The following is a 23,260-nucleotide window of genomic DNA, read 5'->3' on the forward strand; positions in this document are numbered from 1 at the left end:
TAACATTCTGATGTCTTTGATATAGATATATATTTACACACTGGACCCAGGTTTGGTTTTGAGCAGGCCACTGGTAGCCTTCCGAAAGATCCAGTAGGTTAATCTTCTAAAGTGATCCTAGAGCTTCCTAGTATTTTCAAAACTGCTTCTGCGGGATTGACTAGGAACGAAATGATCTTTTGATCGAAAGGTGGTTCAAGGTGGCCACCAAATGGTTTACCGGAAGATCCGGAGCTAGCGTAAAATGTCAATTTTCAAAAGTGTTCCTGAAGCTTCCTGTTTCATTTTTCGAAACCACTTCTAGAAGGAAAATGATCTTTTCACGAAATATGGTCCAAGATGATCTCCACGTTGACCCACCGGAACAACCATAGAAGAGGTTATACAGTCATACCTCGATGTAAAGCAACTTTATTTTTATTTTCGTTACGTTATATCGAGTTACGTTATATCGAAGCACGAAAAAAAATATTTTTTTATTGATGCAAAATTCTTTAAGGTTACTCAAAAGTGCACAAAACTTATTTCCCTTCACTTAAAAGTATATATAAACCTGTCTTATGTCCCTACAAGACAATTTTCGTAGACCAACATAATCAGTTACAAAACGTTGGAAAAATAAATGTCAATTTTACCCCATTTTACGGCACTTATTGGTTTCAAAACTTACTTAAAACATTTGTTCGTAACATTATGCACCCCAAGAATAATTGTTGTACTTTAATTTTGGGAAGTTACGTTATATCGAGGTAAAAGTTACGTTATATCGAGGTTGCCTTATATCGAGGTATGACTGTATTTTGAAAACAGTCCCACTTTTCTCTAAACCACTCCCAGGCGAAAATAAATGATCTTATGACAGAATGTTAGTCAAGTTTACCATCAGATAGCCCTCTGAAAGATCCGGTGTTACCGTCAACAAGATAAATTTTGAAAAAACAGGTCCTAGTCCCGTCTGGTGTATGTTTTTCCAAGGCTGTATCATATTTTCAGTTCGCTCATTTTTCGCTCCTCTAATCTCATACACTGTCTGCTTTTATGAACAGGTATTTTCCGTGTTTTTTTTTTTCGAAACTGTCACATGCAATATTATACCTACCATAATTACAAAGAAAAGCCGAGGTCTGATAACTTATACCAGAGTTATAGCCAAAATAATTTTCAGTTTCCCTTTTCTACGGTATTTCTGGATCCGGAGAGCAACCGGTAGTCTACCGAAAGTTGAACCTGAGTCCATCGTGCAGTTGTTATCGGCCAAACAACAATCCTGAAGATACCAGGGTGTTTTCCTCTGAATTGGCTCCAGTCGATCTAGATTATGTAAAATTTCTTTTGTTACCAAATGCATGTACACTAGCACCACGAAGTGACAGAATTCCCTCACAAACAGATCATCATTCTATAGTACTCAATCACTTGGACAATTCTGCTGAAGACATGAATGTTCTAAGATTAGCGAGCTATAAGGCATCCTTCATGCTCAGGCTGAACGGACATGTACCACTTTTGCTCTCAACGTTTTCTGGTTGTCATTATTTTTCCCTTAAATATTAGTACCATAAGTTAGCTTTAGAGTAATGTATTTGTAATGTTATTTTTTTCTTTCCTGTAATGTATTGTATAACCTCACGGCCCAAATAGCCCTAGTTGTGCTGGTGGCCGACCAAATGTAAATAAAAAAAAATATTTTTCCCATAGAACAAAAGTGGTACCTACATGTTTTTCCATTGAAGTTTGTGTAAGTTTCTCAACCAGAACTGGTTATGTTTTCATGTACCATTTTTTGAAACTTTGATTTAGTGCAGTTATGTTGTAAAAATACTTAATGGCACATGTAGCACTTTTGCACGGCTCAAATAATGTTTAACGGAGCCAACTGAAGATACACTGTCCGTTATTATCGCTCGTGGAAAGCTAAACACCTTCCCTTTAGTGTATATGGGCACAAGCTTAGACACGACCATTACAGATTTTGCTTTTTGCTGAAAGTTAGGAGAGTTTTTCACCTAGCGTCACTTTGGAAAAAACCTGGTCTTGAGTGTCGATTGCAGAACCCCCCCCCCCTACCCCACACGCTATTTACAGGGCCGGATTTAGGTGCTGGAGAGCCCGGGGCAGATATTTTTGTGGGAGAAGCCATAGCCATAGCGGCTAGCCATATTTTGGGAGGCACGTGTCCTTAAGCACCCCCTCCCCAATGCAAACAACACGTTTTCACTGTTTTTGTTATGCTCACGAAGAAAAAAACTGGCAACACTGCTACTGAAGAAGGAAAAAAATTTTATTCCTTTATAACCAGAAAAATCCGCGGGTTATTCTATACGTTAGAAAGTTAACAGAAATTTTAAAATGACTTTGATGACAATTAGGAATTCAATAATATTCTCGTTGAAATATAATATCTCGTGATTGGTTCAAATTTGGGTTTGTATTCGTATTTGAATAATCCATCTGACAATGAAAATCTTAATGAATAGATGAGCTAGTTCACAGTTCTATCACATTTGAATCACAGTTCTATACCTATTCACAAAATATCGGGTTAGTTCGTCAAACTCAAAGTGGTCTTCATTGTTTCCAAACCTGGTACACCTATCAGAATACGATGGAAAACTGTTGAGGTTTCTCCAGGGTAAGTTTCTTAGTGCCAGGCGAATAAACCTTTTATGAACCCGTTCAATCCTAAGTCTCGACGTAATCAGATAGGGATGCCATATAAAAACCGCATATACGAGTGGGGTAATCTTCTCAACAATATGGGTTAGAAAAGTCCTTTGCAACTTTGGATACAAAGCCTAGTTACCATGTTGCTATCGATGTCATTCCTTAACAGTCTAAATCAAAGGTCATTTTTTAATTCGAACAAAATTCCTAAGGACACCAAAATTCACAAGAATGATTGAATAGCTATAATCTTTCATATTTTTTCCGATTTGAGCTTTTGGAGTGGACCTGTGTTGACCAGTGTAGTCAATTTATTTCGATGGCACCAGCCAACAAACAAACTTGGACATGTTTGTAAACGCCAACAATCCTCCTGTGTTTGTACAATAGCATACAACTTCAAGTTGTCGACATACACCAGTTTAAGACAACGATTATCTAGTATTGAAGCAGTGTCATTGAAGAACAGAATAAATAGCAGCGGTACGAGATTACTGCCTTGTGGAACACCAGACTTATTTTAGAAAGGCCGTTATACACAATCATTAATCTTTACTCTAACGTTTACGATCGGTTGGATCGGATTTCAACCAGGTCACCAGTTGAGTAGAAATGCCGAGCCGAGACAATTTGGGTAACAATGTTTGATGGTCGATCTGATCGAATGTTGATGAGTGTTTTTTACGTAAAACTTTCCGAGAAACACGATGAAACTATCAAATTCAAATAAGATTGGCTGCATTTGCCGAAAAATGCAAGTTTTGTTTTAAAATACAAACTCAATTTATCCAGTAACACCTCCGGTCAAAAATGATATTACCACAACCTGATGCTACAAATTTTATTGGGCGAATAACCGCTAAACTAATCAACATTTCCTTCCGTCAACAGAATTATGGGTACAGAACCCTACACGCATAAACTGAAATGATAATTTTAATAAAAATACCTCTAGTTCTATACATAGATCACTGCTGCATCTTAGTTCACCCAAAAAAAAACTGTTTTTATATCTCCCTCATCATCAATTTATCAAACTCGCACCATTGTGCTTCGTATCTCATAAGCCGAGTGAACATGCCAAATCCAAAATCAATGTTTCTGTTGCTGCTGCCCGTCGTAGACGTCGAGCTGTAAGTTTCTGTATAAAAATAAACCCGCTGCTCCTACCTGTGTATGGTTCTTTTATGACCGACACAGAAAGAAAAAAAAAACACCAACGATACACTCCTGCTGCTCCACAGCGAAGGGGAATTTTTGAAGGTGGCAGAGAGGTTGATTGAATTACGACTTTTTTGACGGTATAATGAATGAGCAGTGGTTTCCCGTGGATACCGGGCGCAGTAAATGGATCCGATATGATGGGATGCAGGGACGTGTTTTGCACGCCGCTTCTCGTCTACACTGGCAGTTTAACCCAAACTCGTATGGCGCTCCAGAGACCGTGTAAAGATTGCATTTCAGGCGACACGATATTTTCGTCCTCAATCATTAGTGCTTTGACTGACGGACTGTTAGTTTCCGTCGATAAGTTAGCTGCCAAATTGAGCTGCAAAATACAATTTGGATATTCACCGATCGAATCTAATTAATGATCCTTTTTTGTCACGTGGTGTCACGGTTTTATCGGTTTGAGTTGGCGCGGGATGAAGTCTATTCATTCCATTTTCCTGTTTTCAAACTCACTTGCATATTTAAAATAATAGGGCCATGAAAGCTACCCTGAGGAACCTCAGACAGGAAATTTATTCCAGCAAATTATTTCCCATCACTTTAACAAATCAACTCGATCACAGTTGGCCGCATTCATTTTGACAGCGCTCAAACTCACAACTAGGTAACAGTTCGAGCAATGACCGAGCAAAACGGAGATACCAGTGGAGAGCAGAATTTTACCAACACCACCAGCGAGTACCGTTCGACAACCTCGGAATCGACGATCCTTCCATACTACGAGCTACATGTACCGCCCAGTCTGCTGAAGAAATCCCCCAGCAAGATCGAATTCCGACTGGTTCCCAAAGCGACAAAACCCAAACGAGCTTCAACACTGCACCGGAACATCTACACTCGAGCCCAGTGCAGTGGTTCTTGCGGCTCGTCACGTCCTGCAGTCAAGGAGCACCAGGCGAAACCCAACGTTCGGAGAAGTCTTAAACGAGTGTTCTTTAAATTTAATCAAAAGTGCTGCCCTGCGGCGGAGCCCAATTGCCCTCAGGATGATGAAGTTAGTCCACAGTTCGAAAATATGGAAATCTACTATTTCGACCATGGCAGGCCGGAGTTCTACCGTACCACTGATTGTCCGCCACATTTGGTCACGGAAGCTCTCGCTCAGTCGACGCACCATCATGCCACCAAATTTTGGGCCGAAATTTTCGGCACCATTAACATTGGAGCAACGTTCGTCATTAGTTTCTGGCTGCAGCTGTATCGGTTTCTGCTGTATGGCATTCTGCGAGCAATTTTTGTAGGCTTTCTACAGATCACTGCCGATTATCTACTGAAACCACTACTGGCGGTAATGTTTAACGGCTTGATACAACCGCCGATAGTTTTCGTGCATAATATATTGACTGCCTTGGGTGACATGCTGGAACCCGTAGCGAAGTTATTAGGAAGTTTCATTCAACCCTTTTCAAGATTAATTGGATCGCTGCGTTTCATCGAAAATAAAACCATACATAAAAAAATCATCAAAAAGCGACGATTCGACGTGTAAATTTGCCTTTTCTTTTTGTGTAAAGTTGTACGAATCGATTTTCCTTGCTGCACACTTAATTTAAAAGACGGTTCTACTAATTCTTTTTTTATCTTTTATTTTCGAACAGAAACATCCTACACGTATGCACAATTTCAGAAAACGGGTAAACTGACTGCTCCGGCCACGGTAATACCCCGTTTTAGGAAATACAACGTTGATGATTTCCATTTTTTGACTGTGTTAGGAAAAGGTAGTTTTGGAAAGGTACGTATTAGCGGCACTGACTTGTTCGGGCCGTTTCCACCGCACGGTTGAACTTAGCACCTAATTATTGGTTTTTCCTGTTTCTTGTCTCTGCCAAAAAAAAAAAATGAATCCGTCCATCCGTTTCGGGGGAAAACCGAGTAGGTATTTTTAGCTGAGCTAAGGAATACAGAGTACTATTACGCGGTGAAGTGCCTAAAAAAGGACGTCGTACTGGAGGATGACGATGTCGACTGTACACTGATCGAGCGGAAAGTTTTAGCGCTGGGCACCAAACATCCATTTTTGTGCCACCTGTTTTGTACGTTTCAAACAGATGTAAGTATTCAGGATTAAGATAATGATAAAAAACACTAATCAATATCAGATTGAAGGAGTTCGTCTGGTGCGGAGGTAGTTTATCGATCCGTCCCCGCCCGAGTCCCAAAGCTAGTCAAATTTCACGGAACTCCTATCTACGCTTAGATCAAAGAGAAATTATTTTTAGACTTTCGAACACGTCTTCTTGTCGCCATTCGGCATATCGAGTGTCCGTTTAGTGCATTGTGTTCATTTTAGCTACTAGGAAGAGGAGAAAAAGAGCGACAGATATTTACATACAATGTATATTAATTTAAGAAAACACATGTCCCATGATTAAAAAAATTAATTGGTAATAATGATTTTATGATTTAGAGTGCAGAGTGGGTGGAATCTAAATTACTTGATTTAAAGTATAACGCGCCTCCATCGAGTAAAACAAATGTAGTCGCCTTATTATCAACCTGCTTATTTTTGTTCGCGTATAGTTTATATGAAAAATTCTCAAATTCGTATTACTATTTCCGATGCGGTTTGTCAAACCCAGCCTCAAAGAGTTTACATCGTGTCATACGTAATCTAATTCAAGCTTATTTTGCGTTGTCTTCGTCATTTGGCTAGCGAGCTAATGACGCTAACTTGTACGGTGACGGGACAACGAATGTTACAAATGTTCACACAACCAAACTGCAGTCAGCAGCTGATTTGTTCGGTGATGATCGATTGCTGCACTGCTCGTAATTCGTTGGCAGTGACGTCAAGATGCTGATACTAAGCCGTAATAGCAACAACCGCGCGCTAATCAGCAAAGAATGCGTTGCCTCTCCGACACCGATGCACTACTGCGTACACGGCAAGCAAACACACATCATTTAGCAAACCAAGTCAGTCGATCATGATCGCTGATTGCTCTTCGCCTAAATAGGATGGGTGCTTCAATCATATGATCGGACCGATCCTTAAATACATTTCCCGTTATCTGTGGGATGGACGTGCCGCTCTCGGACTGACTGCTTTCTAGTGACAAATGATTGAAGTGAACGTATTCTCGCTCGTTTGGCATTCCAAGTCGCGCTGGTGGTTATTTTGGGAAAACTTTAACTAATAGCAGCAACACCTTCGCCATATTACCATCGACGACGAACAAAGAATTGGCTTGGGATTGGGACAGTTTTGATCCTCTTCCATACCCAGTGACCGACTTCTATCAATCAGCCAATTGAGGCATGGCACATACTAGTGAAGTGTGGTACGCGTGTGCGACTTACCGCGGTTGATTGAAGCGAAATGTGAACGAGACAGAAAATTGAATTGAGGCCAATCTATCGAGACAGTTTTTTTTCTCATGCGGAGTCGAATGAAAATTAACTAGATGCAGAGCCGTGCGCACGGGAGGGGTTTGTAGGGGTTCTAACATAACCAGGAGAAAAAGTAAAATTTTGGCAGTATTTACTGAAATGGAGGAAAAAAAACTATGGAACGCTCACAGACAGAAATTAAGGAGAATCAGCAGTGCATTGAAGAATGGTAATCATCAAATCAAGTTTCTAAGACGCAACCGCATTATTGACTTAGAACTATGCAGATTGTTAGTCATCAAACTTTTTAGTGATATTTGTAGTGGCCCTGAAAAGGACCATATATGAAATTTAAATTGCGGAGCGGCGAAATATTATTTTAATTCGAATGGTTCTACACATGATGCATTTGTAAATAACACTGGTCGACAAAAGCGAAAGGCAGAAAATCAAAAGGCAGAACCACGAAAGGCAGAATCACTAAAAGCAGAATTACGAAAGGCAGAATATTTCATAAGGCAGAATAACGAATGGCAGAATCACAAAGAGCACGAATGGCAGAATCAAGAAATGGTCTATTTTCTTTTAACAACACACACTCGCGGCCTTTGGCCGACTCTATTGTTCAAGTGTATGCTGTCCTTACTCGCTTCCACTCGTTCGGACTTAACTAAGGGAAAGAAAAAAGAATAATCCTAGAAAACCAGTAGATCAGTTGTTTGTATGCGAGAGGCCGCCGCTTCCGACGGCGGGTCGGCGGCCGGCTCGGACCGCGGCTTTGTGCCGCCTCGGTTCCTTGCCCTCGATTATGCGTCTTCGCCGCATGAATTGTTTTATGTTAATTATAACCAACAAGCCGTTGAGACTAGTGTAAGTTACATCTTACATCGACAAATTTTTCCCCGCAATGCCATGAGAGTCTTAAGGACCTGAGCCAAACCAGTTTGCGTGTTTCGGATCTAAAAACTAGGCTTGATTTGCACCCCCCATCAAAACTGGTCATTGCTTGTGACCAGTTATTATGTCTATTTACCAAATAATATTAAATAAAAAGGCAGACTATCAGCTTTGATACCGTGACCAGGATTCGCACCAATTTGTCATCACGCACTTGGCTATCGTGAGTCAGGTTTTGCTACCAGTGATTCTGCCTTTCGTGCCCTTCGAAATTCTGCCTTTTGAAATATTCTGCCTTGTGTATACGGTCATAGAATTCTGCTTTTCATGATTCTACCTTTCGTGCTTCTGCCTTCTGTGGCGAACCCGAAAAAAATGCTACCCCAAAGCTCGAAATAGCTGCCCTATCAAGATTAATTTTTTAAACATTCTAGTGAATTTTGGTGTCACTAGCAATTACCAAAGCGAGTCAATTTACGTGAGAGTTCGCATAGTAAGTCCTCGCCCGGTTAGTCGCTTAAACGTTATGTTCACGAGAAAACATTTTAGTTCTCTGAAAGAATGTTTTTTAAATTTTAAGTTTACCATTATAAGTTGCGTCGGGAAACTTTGCAACCCCATATCTCTTGAACAAGAAATAACACCAACTCAAAACTTTCAGGAAGTTATGTCAAAAATGTGTGTATTTTTCTCAGTATCAGTGCCCCTGAACTTCATTGTTCAACCTGTTGTTTTAAATTGATACTGTTGTAAAAAAAATTTTCTCGAAAAAAAAAATTTGATAAACTGTAACGTAGAGTACGCCAACTATGAAAATCTCATCAAACTCGATGCAATATTAAAAATTATTTTTAAAAAAAAAAGTCAAATGTCGATATAACTTGAAAACTTACTCAAATTAAATGAAATTGTTCAAACTATAGAATTAAATTATGTTAAATTTCTGCAATTGTTTCATGATGTATAGTTGCAATTATACAAAGCGATTTCAATTCGAAAAGCACACAAATACGGTGAGTCGGAATGAAGTACACCACTTTTGGGGTCAGAATCTGAAAACCACCCTACGATTCACTGGAATTTTTATACATAGGATAAGTTCACTTTTAGGCAATGAGTTTAGCGGTGATTCTTGTTATATAGATTTAAATATGAACATTACAAGAGTAACGTGAAATAAGGCGAAACATACCACTAACAAGGTCAGGATGTAATCGTTATAATTCGATTATCTGGAACTTTCTACATAGAATACACCCAAGCAACAATTGAAACATAACAAAAAATAAATTGTGATCATTTGTTGCCCTAATGAAATTCCGAGGTTTTAAGAAACATTTTTTGTTACTACGATGAAATTGTAAAGATACAAGAAACAACTAAACTTGCATCGCTGCTTCAAAAATTTTCACACCAACAACGTAATTCGCGAGGTTGGATTTGTTGTTGAAACGTGTAAACGGCATTTGAAAACCTAGCCTTCACTGAATAGATCTAGTGGGTGGAGCATATAAGTTTCCAACGTGATGCTTGCGAGATACACAAAACAAACACACAACAATACTTCTAAAAGTTGCTGTCATGTTCTCAAGCTATGTAACAGCAACTTTTGTTCGAGCGTTTGCCTTATATTTGTTTTTGAGATGAGTTTATTTACTGCGTTGTAACTTTTGGATACTTGATATGGAAGTCGTCCAAACAGTGTGGGTCTTTAGAACGAAATAAAATAAATTGCTTTGAATTTTATTAACACGCTGAGAAGCTGATGAATTAAAGAAGCAAAATTAAAAACTGAGAATGAGCATGAGCATGATAAGGAAAGCAAAATTAAAAACTGAGCCATAAAATAGCAAGTGTTTCTACAGCAAATGACGTAAATAATAAAAACGAGAAAATTGGATAGAAATTGATAACTGGAGTTGAATCCTCATCAAATTTCTGGAAATCAAATATAAATCGCTATACAGACAATCTTTTTCCATTCTGACCATTTGCCATTTTACAATCTTATTACAACGTCATGTAGTTGCTATTTCACGCTAGTTGCTGCTACGATACATCCTCGTTGCTGAAATCTGACCATGCAGCATTTACCATGTTGTTATCAAATTCCACGCATAAGTTCATACACATTGCTGTCTCATTTTTGAAACTTGTCATGAAACAACGAAAATGTTGCAATTGGCTCCGCCTCTTGCGCTTTTTTTGTCATTGTATAAGCAACTGAGATGTAACTGCAACTTAGTTTAGCATAAGAATTTGTTGCAGTGATGCACAAAGTTCATGATCGAAACAAATTTTGCTACTTGGGCATCTTTTTTCGAGCACTAAGTTCAGCGACGATTGTAATTATGTAGATTATACTGCCGCATCATGCGATTTAAGGGACTATTTTTTGCATAGTTTGTTCAGCATTTTTTTTTTTTTAATTTGCGGCACTGTTTGACTATTTGCAGGTTAATGAGCATGCAACGCGCTTCATATGAGCCGTTGCGGAACAGAGTGGTCTAGAGACCATTTTTTTGAAAATGAGTTTTTTGCATAAACCGCATCAACTCAAGAAGCTGAAGTTGGGAGATTAAGGAAATTTCGGAAAATCGAATTTTAAAGCTGATTTAATCTGTGTTTAGAATTAATCCGAAACAGAATGGCCGTTTTGTTTCGGAACAGAGTGGTCTATGTACATAAATCGATGTAATACTATCATGTAACAAGTAACATGTAGCATATTACATGTGATAAGAAACATGCCACTTGTTTTGTAGATGTCACACGTGATATGTAACATGTTACACGTAATGTAACACGAAAAATGTAGCATGTAAAATATTATATAATATGTAATATCTTGTGTTACATGTAATGTAACGCGTGACATCTTACATGTGACATGCTATATGTATCATATAACATGTGACACTAGCCATTTCATACGATTTACCGTCATTTTCTTTGTCATTTACCAGGTTTGTGTACATTAGGGTGGGGAATTGTTATATGGAAAAAACGAAACTTAATAGCAGAAGGCCAGAACCAAGTTTTTTTTGTTCTTTTCGGGGCCCCTAACAATCCTAAATTTATCGGAAGTCGATTGGTTTTGTCTTCGCTTGGCGCATTGCATTTCAAATTTATATGGAGATTTGTATGGAAGAACCAACTTTTTTGCATTTTCCATTCTAAAGAGCTCAAAATGGCTCAAACCAAAGGTTTCATGACTTCAAATGGTAGGTTTTTTGATGCCTAACTACTTGGCCGAAGACACTAAATAACTAGGGTGTGCCAAAAAAATGCTAGAGCCGTTCAAAGTTGAGTATGTCGGAATTTATGTTGCAAATTACTTTTTCTGTCAACACTGCAAGTGTACCGGCGTCAGTCAGATTTCCATCAGAAGTAACCTCTGAAACACGTTGTAGATTCTACCTACGACTAGAATATTGACCTAAATTTGTTTGCTTGGTCCAGTTGAGTGTATAAACTCGTTACGACAGGTTACTTCTGATGGGAATCCTACCGACGCCGGTACATTGGTAATGTTGGCAGAAAACAAGATTTTCTGCATTTAAATCGACATACTCAACTTTGAACAGCTATAGCTCTTCTTATGGACATCCTAGCTCTTCAGTGTCTTCGGCAAAGTTGTTAGGCATCTAAAATACTATACTTTAACATAATGTAGTGCATTATTAGAGTATTATTGAGCTCTCTAGAAAGGTAAATTCAAAAAAGTAGATTTTAAAAATTTCCATACAAATTTGAAATGCAATGCGCCAAGCGGAGACAAAACCAATCGAATTCCGGTAAGTTTAGGGTTGTTTGGGGCCCCAAAAGGAACCTAAAAAGCTTGGTTCTGGAAAATCGATAATTTTTCCCCACCCTAGTGTACATAGACCACTCTGTTTCGAAACGATTCGAGGATTCTAGTGAATATATATATGAAGTCAGAGTGGTCTATGTACATTGGTGAGATAAAATCACCGATTTCGCAAAAAAACTCTTAATTTTATGTATCCCAATGTTGAACCACTTCATAACCTTTATATTAGAACATTTTGTTTGAAAGAATCCGTTGAACAGAATTTTATTCAGAGATTTTTCGAAAATTGCTTCTCCTGAACAATTTGCACGATGGCACATAGACCACTCTGGTCCGCATCGGCTCATATGATAGCAGAGAAAATGTTGTACCATTCGAGTTGCGAAGCACATATAAAAGTAATTATTTGTGGACTGATTCTACGCGCTTTTCCTTCGTGGTAGTATTAGGAAGCTGTTACTTTGTTACGAGAAAAACCTCCCTGGTTGTGTTTTCGTTAGGTGTTATAACAGAAGTTACTACAAAAAGTATTCTAATAGTATCAAACCCATATCCCACTTTGATACTGACGTATTACCTTTCTAAAAAAAATAAGATAGCATATGAAACAGTATATTAACAACCATTTCAAGAGATAACAGCTTTCGATAGAGAGGAAAAACCATTCAACAAATAATGCTTAGAAACCGGAACCAACCAACATTATGGAATGGCACAAAATTAGACGTAAAGCATCCAAACACCAATGTATACAAGTAACGATACTATAGGTACAATTCAAGGCATGTATATTCTTATTTCGATAAAACCAATCATTTCAGCGATTTATTATTATTATATTAAATATCTGATTCGTTCCCTTCGACTATCCCCTATATTCAATCTTGTCTTACTACACAGCATACCAACGCAGGATTTATTGGCCCTTTCGGGTTACTGTGCTGCGATGCCAAATCTAAATGTCTCTTCTGGTACATAAAACGAGAAAAACGCAATTTTCTTTGAAAAATTGTCATTTTTCAGGGTCATCCTACTCTTTTCAACATCTCTAGGAAAAATATCTGAATATGGCGTTTTGTAGAGCAACTCAAGAGCTTTGATATCATATATAAGCCAAGTGTGCCAAATGGGGTAAAACGGCCCTCGAAGGTTTTTTTCAAAAAACCGTCAAAACCACTAAAATCACTATAGTTCCTGCTAGACTTGAAAGATTTTACTAAAAATTTGTATTACAGTGATAAAACCTTACCAGAACTACCTACTTCACCAGAAGATACGCAATTTGAGGTAAAACGTTCCTTGAAAATTTTTTCCCTTAAATGTCGTCAAAATCACCAAAACTGCTAGAACTTGGGTTAGACTTGATAGATTTATTGAAAATTTAGATTATCACTCTAGCTAGATACGAACTTAAGGGCAAGCTGACAAAAGTGACAAATAGATTAACATGACGAAAAAAAAATTTTTTCTTGGTCAGGGTGCTATTTTCTCAACAGAAAACAGTCCAAAACCCGAAGTTAGCATTTTATAAAACAACTAAAGAACTTTTATGTGATATCAAATCCAGATGCATCATTTGGAAACTTACTAAAAAGAACTTCTTGTTTTTTTTTTTTTGAATTTATTGTCATCGGTCTCATTCTTCGCTTTTTCCAGAGTGTTGGTCAAAAAATCATGTTACTCTGGTTGCTGTTGTATCAATAAAAAGGAACAATCATTTAAAAAAATTACGACTTCGGACACTAATGCTTTACAATTTATACTCATGATGTTCTTCAACGTTCATCAAAGCACCATCTTTCTTTACGCTAAATTTTGCCTACATAAATATTGCAGGGAATCGTGCAAATAACGATATAGTCTGGTCCACGGATAAGTAGGAACTCGGTTGGAATTATTTATTTTCGCAACCGTCATGTCGATAATATCTTTTACCTTGTTTGAAGCTTTTCTTGAAGTCAAGGAAAACTTTAGTCCTTTTTAGTCAGTTTCAAAAAGATGCATCTGGATATTATGCCAAATAAAAGCTTTGTAGTTGTTTATAAAATGCTAACTTCGGGTTCTGGACCTTTTCTGTAGAGAAAATAGCTCCCCGAAAATCGCCAAGTATTTTTCAAGATAAATATTTTTTTAGTTATGTAAATCTATTAGTCATTTTTGTCATCTTGCCCTTAAGTTCGTATTAACTTAGAATAATTATCTAAATTCTCAGTAAATCTATCACGTCTAACCCGAGTTTGCAGTATTGGTGATTTTGACGGCGTTTTTCGAAAAAAAAAAATCTTCAAGAAACGTTTTATTCCAATCTTCAAGGAACGTTTTAGTCCAAATTGCGATAATCCAAATTTTCAGTAAAATCTATTAAATCTAGAAGGGACTATAGTGATTTTAGTAATTTTGACGGTTTTTTGAAAAAAACCTTCTAGGGCCGTTTTACCCCATTTGGCACACTTGGCTTATACATAACATTAAAGCTCTCGAGTTGCTCTACAAAACGCCATATTCAGATATTTTTTCTAGCGATGTTGAAAAAAATAGAATGACCCTGAAAAATTAAAATTTTTTAAAGAAAAATGCGTTTTTTCGAAATGTTACCTCTTTGCCATATATTGTGACCATGTATTTTGAAGTACTCTTAGTGTAGAATAATACCACAAATTTTTAGAAAAATCCATCAAGTCTAGCAGGAGTTTTTGCACTTTTTAGTTTTTGGACATATCATTTTCAAGGGCCGTTTTACCCCACTTAACCTCAATGAAAAAAATTGAAATTTTTCAAAACTTCCTACCTTGAATAGACAAACAAACGCTGAAAATTTCAGCCCAATCGGAGAACATCAAAACAACGTCCCTCAGAAAGGCGGTTGCGGCTCTCGCGAACTGGCTCTTAAACACTGGAGACTTGGCCCTGCAACCCCCTTCTGCACCCAAAAATGAAAATGAAAATGAAAAATGATTCGTCATGCATTTACAAACTATAAACAAATCCACAAAATCAATCTTTGGAAGTATGTGGAATCAATTAAGAATTCCCATGCTTCTAATGTTTAAAATTTGTTAAATAAAAAGAAAAAAAAAACGAAGTAGTAGCTAGTGTAATATACAACAGACCATCTCACCGAATTTCTTTAACCTCACTTTTCTGACAGTTAGTGGTAATTTTGTTTACGTTATGGGCTCCGTACTTTTTTCTGGTTGAGCAATCGTGTGCTTAACGGAAATCCTGCTCAACTTATAATTGTTCTTAGCATACTGGTACCTCACGAATAATATTTGAAGAATATTTTGGTCACTACATCGTCCGAAGGTAAACAAAATTACTAGTATCTGTCAAACTCAGATGCGTGACGTCAATGTGTTATGGTCTGATGATAAAGTTATAATGTTCTGGAAAGGTTAGCTTTGTGTCCAGGATTACTCCTAAGTTCCTTAAAATCTTACATTTTTGTAAAACTTGATCTCCTAGAGATGATACAATGTTTCGACTAAATGTTATTGCGTTACATTTTTAGGCATGTAGTGTGCAGAATGACTTGCCTTTTCTGGAATTCTTCTGCGTCGCTAGTATTGCTGATTTTATATCGTCTGCGTAAATTGATATATTTATTTTTTTAAGTATGAGGGAAATGTCTTTTACATAAAAAATTAAAAGCAGTGGACACAAATGCGAACCCTGGGACACCAAAGATAACTGAAATTGGTTTGTTTTGAAAGCGTACTATTTGTTCGCGGTTTGTTAGATATGACTGCAGCCAACACAACACAAATTTTAAAGATTGATTTCCATAAAATAAACAAGGAACAAAAAATGTTTGGGGTTTTCCAAAATACTGTTGGATGTGTCGAAAGTGGTAAACAATGCAAAAAAAAAACAGAACGAAAGGTCAAAATTCCGAACAAAAATGGAAATTTGAAAAATGTCAAAAAAGATAAAAATAACAAAATATTATGAAAGACAAGAACGATCAAAATGACTAAGTGATTTAAAAATTTTGAAAATATTTCAACTGTCAAAAATGCCTATATGATCTATCTTTAAGGCTACAAAGTTCTAAAGAATAAAAAGCTTTAAAATCAAGGTCAGATTAGTGCAAATTGGCAAAAACTTTTGATAAAATTTGAAAATGTTATAGGAACTGAGAATGTTAAAAAAATCGAAAAAATAATAAATTTCAGTGAAAATATTGAAAAATAAAACAAAGAGTAAAAAATAAAACAGAAGATTAAAATAAAATTTATTTAAAAAAATGTAAAATATATCATAAATAGACAAAAACGTTAACCAGTTCTGCATCATAAAAAAGTGAATAAAAAAATTGTAAAAATGGCACAAAATGTTAATAATGTCGATAAAACTAAGAGTTTCAACTGTTAGAAATAAATTACGAGAGACGTTATTATGTCATACAAAAAAGTGAACAATGTTATAAACGACAACACTCCCAAAGCTTAAAAGAGTAATACAGGGTGACAAAAAAGTTTGGTCACACAGGAAAATCTCAATATTTTAAAGAATAAGAAGAAAATCTGAATCTGGCTTTCATAGCTTTATTCACTAACTCATAAAGATACTTTACAGACGATATCTCGGAATTACACCACCTTTCCCTGATCGAACCAGCTTCAGACGTCTCGGAAAGTCGTCGCAAGCTGCGCGCACGTGCTTTTTCGGCATCTCGTCCCAGATTTTCGTGATAACTCGCTTGAATTGCTCCATATTTGTTATTTTATAGTCGTTCAGCTTCGACATCATGTATCCCCACACGAAATAATCCAGTGGATTCAGATCCGGAGACGACGGAGGCCTTTCATTCTTCGAAATGAAATCGGTCAAGTTTTCCTCACACCACACCTGAACAACCTTTGCGGTGTGGGATGGGGCGCCATCTTGCTGGAAGCAGTAGTAATTGTCTTCAAACAATAGTTCAGCTTGAGGCAGAACATTTTTATTCAAAACCTTGTCCAGGTAGTACGATGCGTTGATTTTGACCCCTTTATCGATAAAAAATAAGAGGCAGTTTACCTCTTTTGCAAATGGCTCCCCAAACCATCATTGACGTCTTATTTTGGAACCGGGAAACTTTCAGCTTGTCCGCAGGAGCTTGCTGGAGGCTCACACTCCAAACTCGATCATTTTGGCGATTGACTGTTTGCTTCAAAACGTACAGCTTCTCGTCCGAAAAAATAATCTCGTCATCTGCGCGCCAACCGAGCAACTCCCGCGACCGTCGGTACCTCTTGTCCTTTGTAGCTTTGGTAACCCCATGAACCACCTGTTTTTTGTACGGTGTAAGTTTCAAATCCTTGCGCAGAAGCAGGCGGATTGATTCTCGGTTCATTTTAAGGTTCCTGGCCAGCTTCCGTGCAGATTGGGCGGGATTCCGGCGAATCCGGTCTCGTATAATCTTTTTCAGCCTTGGAGTTCTCACAGACCTTGGTCGTCCAGATCGTGTCTTGTCCTCGGTGCCTTCGGTCTCTAGGTACCGATTTATGGTCCGGTACACGAATTTCCGGTTGATTCCGAGCGGTTTTAGGTGTTTGAAAATGTGTCCGGGTTTGTACCCTTTCCTATATTCAGCGATAACAGCTGCTCTTAACTCTGCCATGGCTCACAACTCTATGTAAACAAACTGCACAGAAACGAAACTCTGCCACTTTGGGCAGCAAAGTTAACCCTTTCATTTGACATATAGCTGGCACCAGAGAGATGCAACGTGTAGGCTACAGGCGACCCCAAAAAAGTGTAACCGGACTTTTTTGTCACCGTGTAAATATGATATATGAGAGTGAAAAGTTTTGACAATGTGAAGAAGATTAGACATTTTGAAAACGACAAATAGCTAAAATATCAGAATAAATTGAAAAATATTGAAGATAGAACATCAAAAAAATAGGAAAGATGCAAGTGGACTAAAATTATGATGTCAAATTGTTAGTAAATGTAGAAGGAAATTCCAAACTGTTGTAAATATAATAAATGATAACAAGCACTGTATGCGGTTTCGACTTCATTGAGATATATTTTGATTCATTGATATACAGTTTGTAGGCGACTGGGAAGTTAACAAAGTCTTTATTAGAAAGATAAAATCTGAAAAAAGTAATGAAAAAGTTCACATTTCGAAGGCATCACTAATTTTACCTGACCTTTACATTTTGCCCTAGAAATTCGTTTTTCAGCAAGCTTCTAAAGGGTGTAAGAATAAATGTGAAGTGTCTAAAATTAATTAAAAAATAGTAAGAAGATTGTTTTATATTGGAACATCTAATGCCCAATTCCTTCCAGCTTGTCTCGACCCAACAAGCCTGTCGTCGTTGGTTCGAATCTCGACTCGGGAGAGACTGTTAGTGTCAATAGGATCGTAGCGCTAGCCCCGCAATTGTTATGTACACTTAACAGTTGGCTGAGAAGTCTGTGTATAATAAATAGAAGGTCGAGTTTCGAATCGGAATGTAGCACCAAGACTTTGCTTTGCTAATGCACAATTTCGGATACTTATAACTCGATTAGTTTGCAATGAGTTTGCTTCGTTTTCGCATCAATCAATTGCAAAATTAGTTATACGTCCACCAGAAAGCGGGAATTTTATGACATAAACTATTGTACCATCGGAAACTGTCGACCCATGTTTTGAATACAGTTTTCAACCAATCAGAACTGGAAACAAGTTCAAACACCATCTAATATGGACACTTTTGGAACCAGAAAGATACTCGGAAAACAGCTAAAAATGGCCAAACATCACTCAATATCGAGTTTTCCGGAAAATGAAACCCAGAGACGGAAAATAATAAAACGCCATTTTTAAATCCAAGATGACTTCGGATTCTCAATCCAAATTGACCAAATACAACCCAATATGGGTATTTCCGTCATCGAGTTGAACCATTTTGAAAAACCAAAGCGGTAACTTCCAATTTCTGGAAAAGAGCCAAGAATGGTCATTTCCTAGCCAATATAATGCTCAGAGACCAGAAATCGACCCCAGATGTCTGTTGAAATTGCAAAGTGGCAATTTCCAGTTTCTTGAAAATAACCAAAAAAAGGTCATCATCAAATCATTATAATAGCCAGAGGCCAAAAATCAAATCCAGACGCCTATTTTAAATTCAAGATGGCGACTTTCGGTTTCCGAAAATGACCAAATTTCATTCGATTCGTTTTCCGGTGTCAGGATGATTCCAAGAGACCGAGAATCAAAGAATTATTGAAAAGGGAAAGTTTACTTATTTCTTACGATCATTCTCAAATGCAATAAATGCAAATAATGTAACAAACATTATTATGTAGTTCTAGGTCAACTTTGCGGACGTGGTTTTGCACACAAGTCTTCTGATTTTTTGCTTCATTTGTATCTTGATGGCAGTTATCAACCTGTGTATACTTTTAATGCTTAGAAAATGTTCAAACAGTAAAATATAAGAATGGAAATATAAAAAAAATAAAAGAGATTATTAATTGATGTGAACAGGGAGCTATAAAATATTGAACATTTCAAAACTTGAGTTAGAAAACATATGTTTGTTTGTCACTTAGGTCGACTGGTGAATGAAAGCATCAAAAAAGACTTAACTGACAGAAAGAATCAAATTAGTTTAGTTAATCATAACTGACAGTTGCAATGCAGTTAAAAACCCTTTTAACAAAAAAAACTGACAGCGAAATTATAGTAGGTATTATATAAAACATCACGTAACGTAAGATGATATTAGCTGAGATTGATGTAACACTGGAACATCGAAGATTTTAGATAGGCTGATTGTTGCTCATAAAGGTTCACAAAACTCGTGGAAACAATCAAGTGGCGAAGTATCGATGATAGTTGCCTAATCATAAAATATTTGACCCCTCTTCAAATTAAATCCTACGCACAGCTATGCCTCGGTGGAATGACTTTCGCAGTATCGATGGCAATGACTTGAACTTAGATCTACCGGGCTACGGTAAGATTGTTCCTTCTGTTTTATGACTGACAGATTTATAGCTGCTCGCGGCAAGTTCACGTTTGCTTTCTCGCGACTGAGACAGAACATGAAACAATCAAAACAAACGACAAATTTAGCAAATTTATTTTCGAGAACCAAAGTTCACCAAAAAAAATTCAACGAAATCGTAAATTTTTTTTTAATAAGCTGCGAGTAACCTTGTTTCAAAGTTTGGTTATAGTACATACTTAGGTATATAAAACTGATTTCCGTAGAATGTTAGAGAAATTTCTAATCTTTCCACAATCGTTTCCAGAGCCATTTATTTTTTGTCATGGAGTACCTGAACGGAGGTGATTTGATGTTCCACATCCAGCAAAGTGGTCGGTTCACGGAAGCACGGGCACGCTTCTACGCCGCGGAAATTGTGTCCGGACTGAAGTTCCTGCACCGAAAGGGTATTGTTTATCGGTAAGAGCAAGTTTGAGGTTGCCTTGTGCAAGGTAATTAAAGTTTTATTCACATGCACAGTGATCTGAAGCTGGACAATGTGCTGCTGGACTACGATGGACACGTGCGAATAGCGGACTTTGGTATGTGTAAACTAGAGATTTACTTGGACCGGCTGGCGGATAGTTTTTGTGGTACACCGGATTATATGGCGCCTGAAATCATTAAAGTAAGTATCACCGGATTGCGGGGTTTTAAATGATCGCTCAGCCTATTTTTTCAACAGGGTCAGAAGTACAATCAAGCCGTCGACTGGTGGTCGTTCGGTGTGCTGGTATACGAAATGTTGGTAGGACAGTCACCCTTCAGTGGTTGTGACGAGGACGAACTGTTCTGGTCCATTTGCAATGAAATTCCATGGTTTCCGCACTTTCTGTCCAAGGAGGCACTCAAACTGTTGAAGTCGGTAAGTTCTGCGCAATTGTCGCTTGTCTCGATCACTACACAGAACAACTAATTCGATTATTGCAGCTACTTGAAAAGGACGCCACGATCCGGTTGGGGTGCCTTAACACAATGGACGAGGATAGCGACATTAAGTATCATCAATTTTTCGAGAGCATTGACTGGCAGAAGCTGGAAAGAAGAGGACTGGAACCACCGTTCAAACCGCAAGTGGTAAGCGTGTTCATGGCATCAGATTACCTTCGATTGGGTGAAAATTATGTTGAATTCGCTTTTGTCCTCTTTGGCATTTTTGAAAACACCAACAACAGCTGAGCAAACGCTGTCAAATGTCATACAAACAAATTAAAGCTGCGCAAAATCGAATACAACGAGTACGATGATTTGCAGAAAAGGGTATAAAGGGTAGACGAAACTATTCAAAGCATGCTAGCCAATTACTAATGCATTCGAGCAAACTGTAAGGCGGCAATATCCGTGGTGTAGCAATTTTACCAATATTTTTTAATGAATGCTCCTTCTTCCCTAGAATTCATCTCTTGACAACTTTTCTTTATTTCTTGTCATTATCAGATAAATCGACTCAGAAAAAAAATTCGGCCTTCTTCAAATGTTAGTAGTGATAAACTTTCAAAAAAAAATAACCCTACACCGCTACAAAATTTCTTTGAATTCTAAAAGGGTGCTGCCAGTCTTTCAGTCAAGTTGGCGCAAAATCCACACGAACGTCATTCTCATACATTTCGCTTGAAGCCGTTTTTCTCTGGCTCTTTGGCTCGATTATACGTCAAAAGGCTGTCACTGCTTTCGAAACAGCCAAATAAGCTCCGTTTATGCGAGATAAGCTGTTGCTGCAAGCAATGTGTAAAAATGCAACAAGCGAAGAACGTTTGTTTTGTTTTGTAAGTGTTATGAGTTTTGTGCACAACATAAATGGTCACGTTTAGACATGTTTCAACACGTTTTGGATAACCTTAAATTTAATATAATGAGAAGCACATAACAAATTCGTGTTACCACCTATCCGGCACAATGATGAAGCTTAAGGCCAGGTTTTCAACACTAGCGCCATCATGGTCGGTGGCAGCTTCAGGAAACAGTCGCCTTGACATGGGTCTGGCAAAATCCTTCCATTTCCAGAATCATCTTCCACATCAGTCTGATGTGTTGAAGTATTTGTTCCCTCGACAGTTGGAACCATGTTTTCACAATTGTACAACGATGTGTGAAATGATATTCACAATAGCATCGTCGTGCATCACCTCAAACTCTTCGTCCTCTTCGTGCACGATATTATCCTAATCCATCAATTTTTGGAAAATCAAAAATAACAACCGTACGTCATCATCATCATCATTAAATTTTGGTTCTGTGTCTAGCATTTTCCACGACTTGGCAATGGAATCAGTAGGTACCTACCTCGTCGCGAACATCGGCTACCCAAAACATAGTAACCTTGAGGTTGGTTTCACTTAACCATATCATCGAATTCTTCTCGGTGTCAATAAGCTCACCCAAAAGCTTTTACTACAATTAAAACTTGACCATCACAATTACGTAAATTGAAGCAACAAGAGAGTAGAGACTTCACCATCAACAGTTTCAAGCTCATCGGCACTGCAATGCTCGGAAGCAGCATCTTTTCACCTTAGGACCTCGGAAATAAACTCCTTAAAAAAACCAATCCTTGAGAAACTGCCGGGTGATTCTGGCATTTTCTGACGATGCGTAGTATACGGGCAGTTTATAGATATTCTTCAATGCGCTTGATCGTCTTGGCATTCCAATCAGGACAAGCTCTCGCTGATTCGAAGTAGGCCTGACAGTCATAATTGCTGGTCAAGCCCATCTCTACCGTAGCTTGGTGCTATAAGAAAGGATATTGATGATGCGGTACTCACTTAATATGAGGCCACTGATTCAGCAACTCTCGCGTAAGTACTACGGAATTGAAGGAAATCAGGGGATTGGATAGGATTCGCATCAAGCAAGTGATTTTTGAGTCCATTTAGCGTTACCCAAGTCGCACCACAAGGAGGCGAACAATGTTTGCTTCTATAGCAAATGTCAGGAAAATTCTGCTCTTCGTTTCCTTCATTAATACTCTCTCCATAGAACTGTCCCAAACAACGCATATAAATGTTAGTACAACGATCTTGCTATCTCTTGTATTAAGCTACCTCATGTGGTGAGTGTAGTGACGCCAATCACCGGTTCGGTTGTGTGTGCGGCACGACCACCATTTTTCATATTGCATCATTCGTAAGAGAGAACTTGTTGTGTACACATCTTCTTCAATGAATTACCTTTCGCCTTATTTTATTGTGTTAAAATTAAGTTTGGCAAATCCCTGCACTTGAACCATAGTCCAATAAGTTATGGGCTCAGATATAATTTCAAGTGCGTATGTTTTGTTGTTTTTTTTAACGAGGTGGTGAATTTTTCACCGGATTTGTCAGGGATCCAAATGGAGAGCTGA

At 37.9% G+C, this 23,260-nt stretch overlaps 2 protein-coding genes across 11 annotated transcripts in view; both read left to right on the plus strand.

Annotated features, from left to right (window-relative positions):
• The window catches only part of LOC129730314 (putative protein kinase C delta type homolog), a 145,674-nt gene that overhangs the window by 113,815 nt on the left and 8,599 nt on the right, over window positions 1–23,260 (plus strand). For all 10 annotated transcript variants that reach the window (XM_055690319.1, XM_055690168.1, XM_055689921.1 and 7 more), the window contains 6 exons: window positions 5,496–5,632; window positions 5,777–5,950; window positions 20,183–20,337; window positions 20,398–20,545; window positions 20,603–20,782; window positions 20,848–20,994. In XM_055690319.1, coding sequence (XP_055546294.1) covers window positions 5,496–5,632; window positions 5,777–5,950; window positions 20,183–20,337; window positions 20,398–20,545; window positions 20,603–20,782; window positions 20,848–20,994 — 941 coding nt within the window. The remainder of the gene's footprint in view (window positions 1–5,495; window positions 5,633–5,776; window positions 5,951–20,182; window positions 20,338–20,397; window positions 20,546–20,602; window positions 20,783–20,847; window positions 20,995–23,260) is intronic.
• On the plus strand, window positions 3,340–5,470 carry LOC129730817 (uncharacterized). The gene has a single exon (XM_055690436.1). It carries the CDS (start codon window positions 4,517–4,519, stop codon window positions 5,384–5,386), a length of 870 nt encoding a protein of 289 aa, XP_055546411.1. The 5' UTR covers window positions 3,340–4,516; the 3' UTR covers window positions 5,387–5,470.

This window comes from Wyeomyia smithii, chromosome 1 (assembly GCF_029784165.1).
Source record: "Wyeomyia smithii strain HCP4-BCI-WySm-NY-G18 chromosome 1, ASM2978416v1, whole genome shotgun sequence".
Classification (NCBI taxonomy): Eukaryota; Metazoa; Arthropoda; class Insecta; order Diptera; family Culicidae; genus Wyeomyia; species Wyeomyia smithii.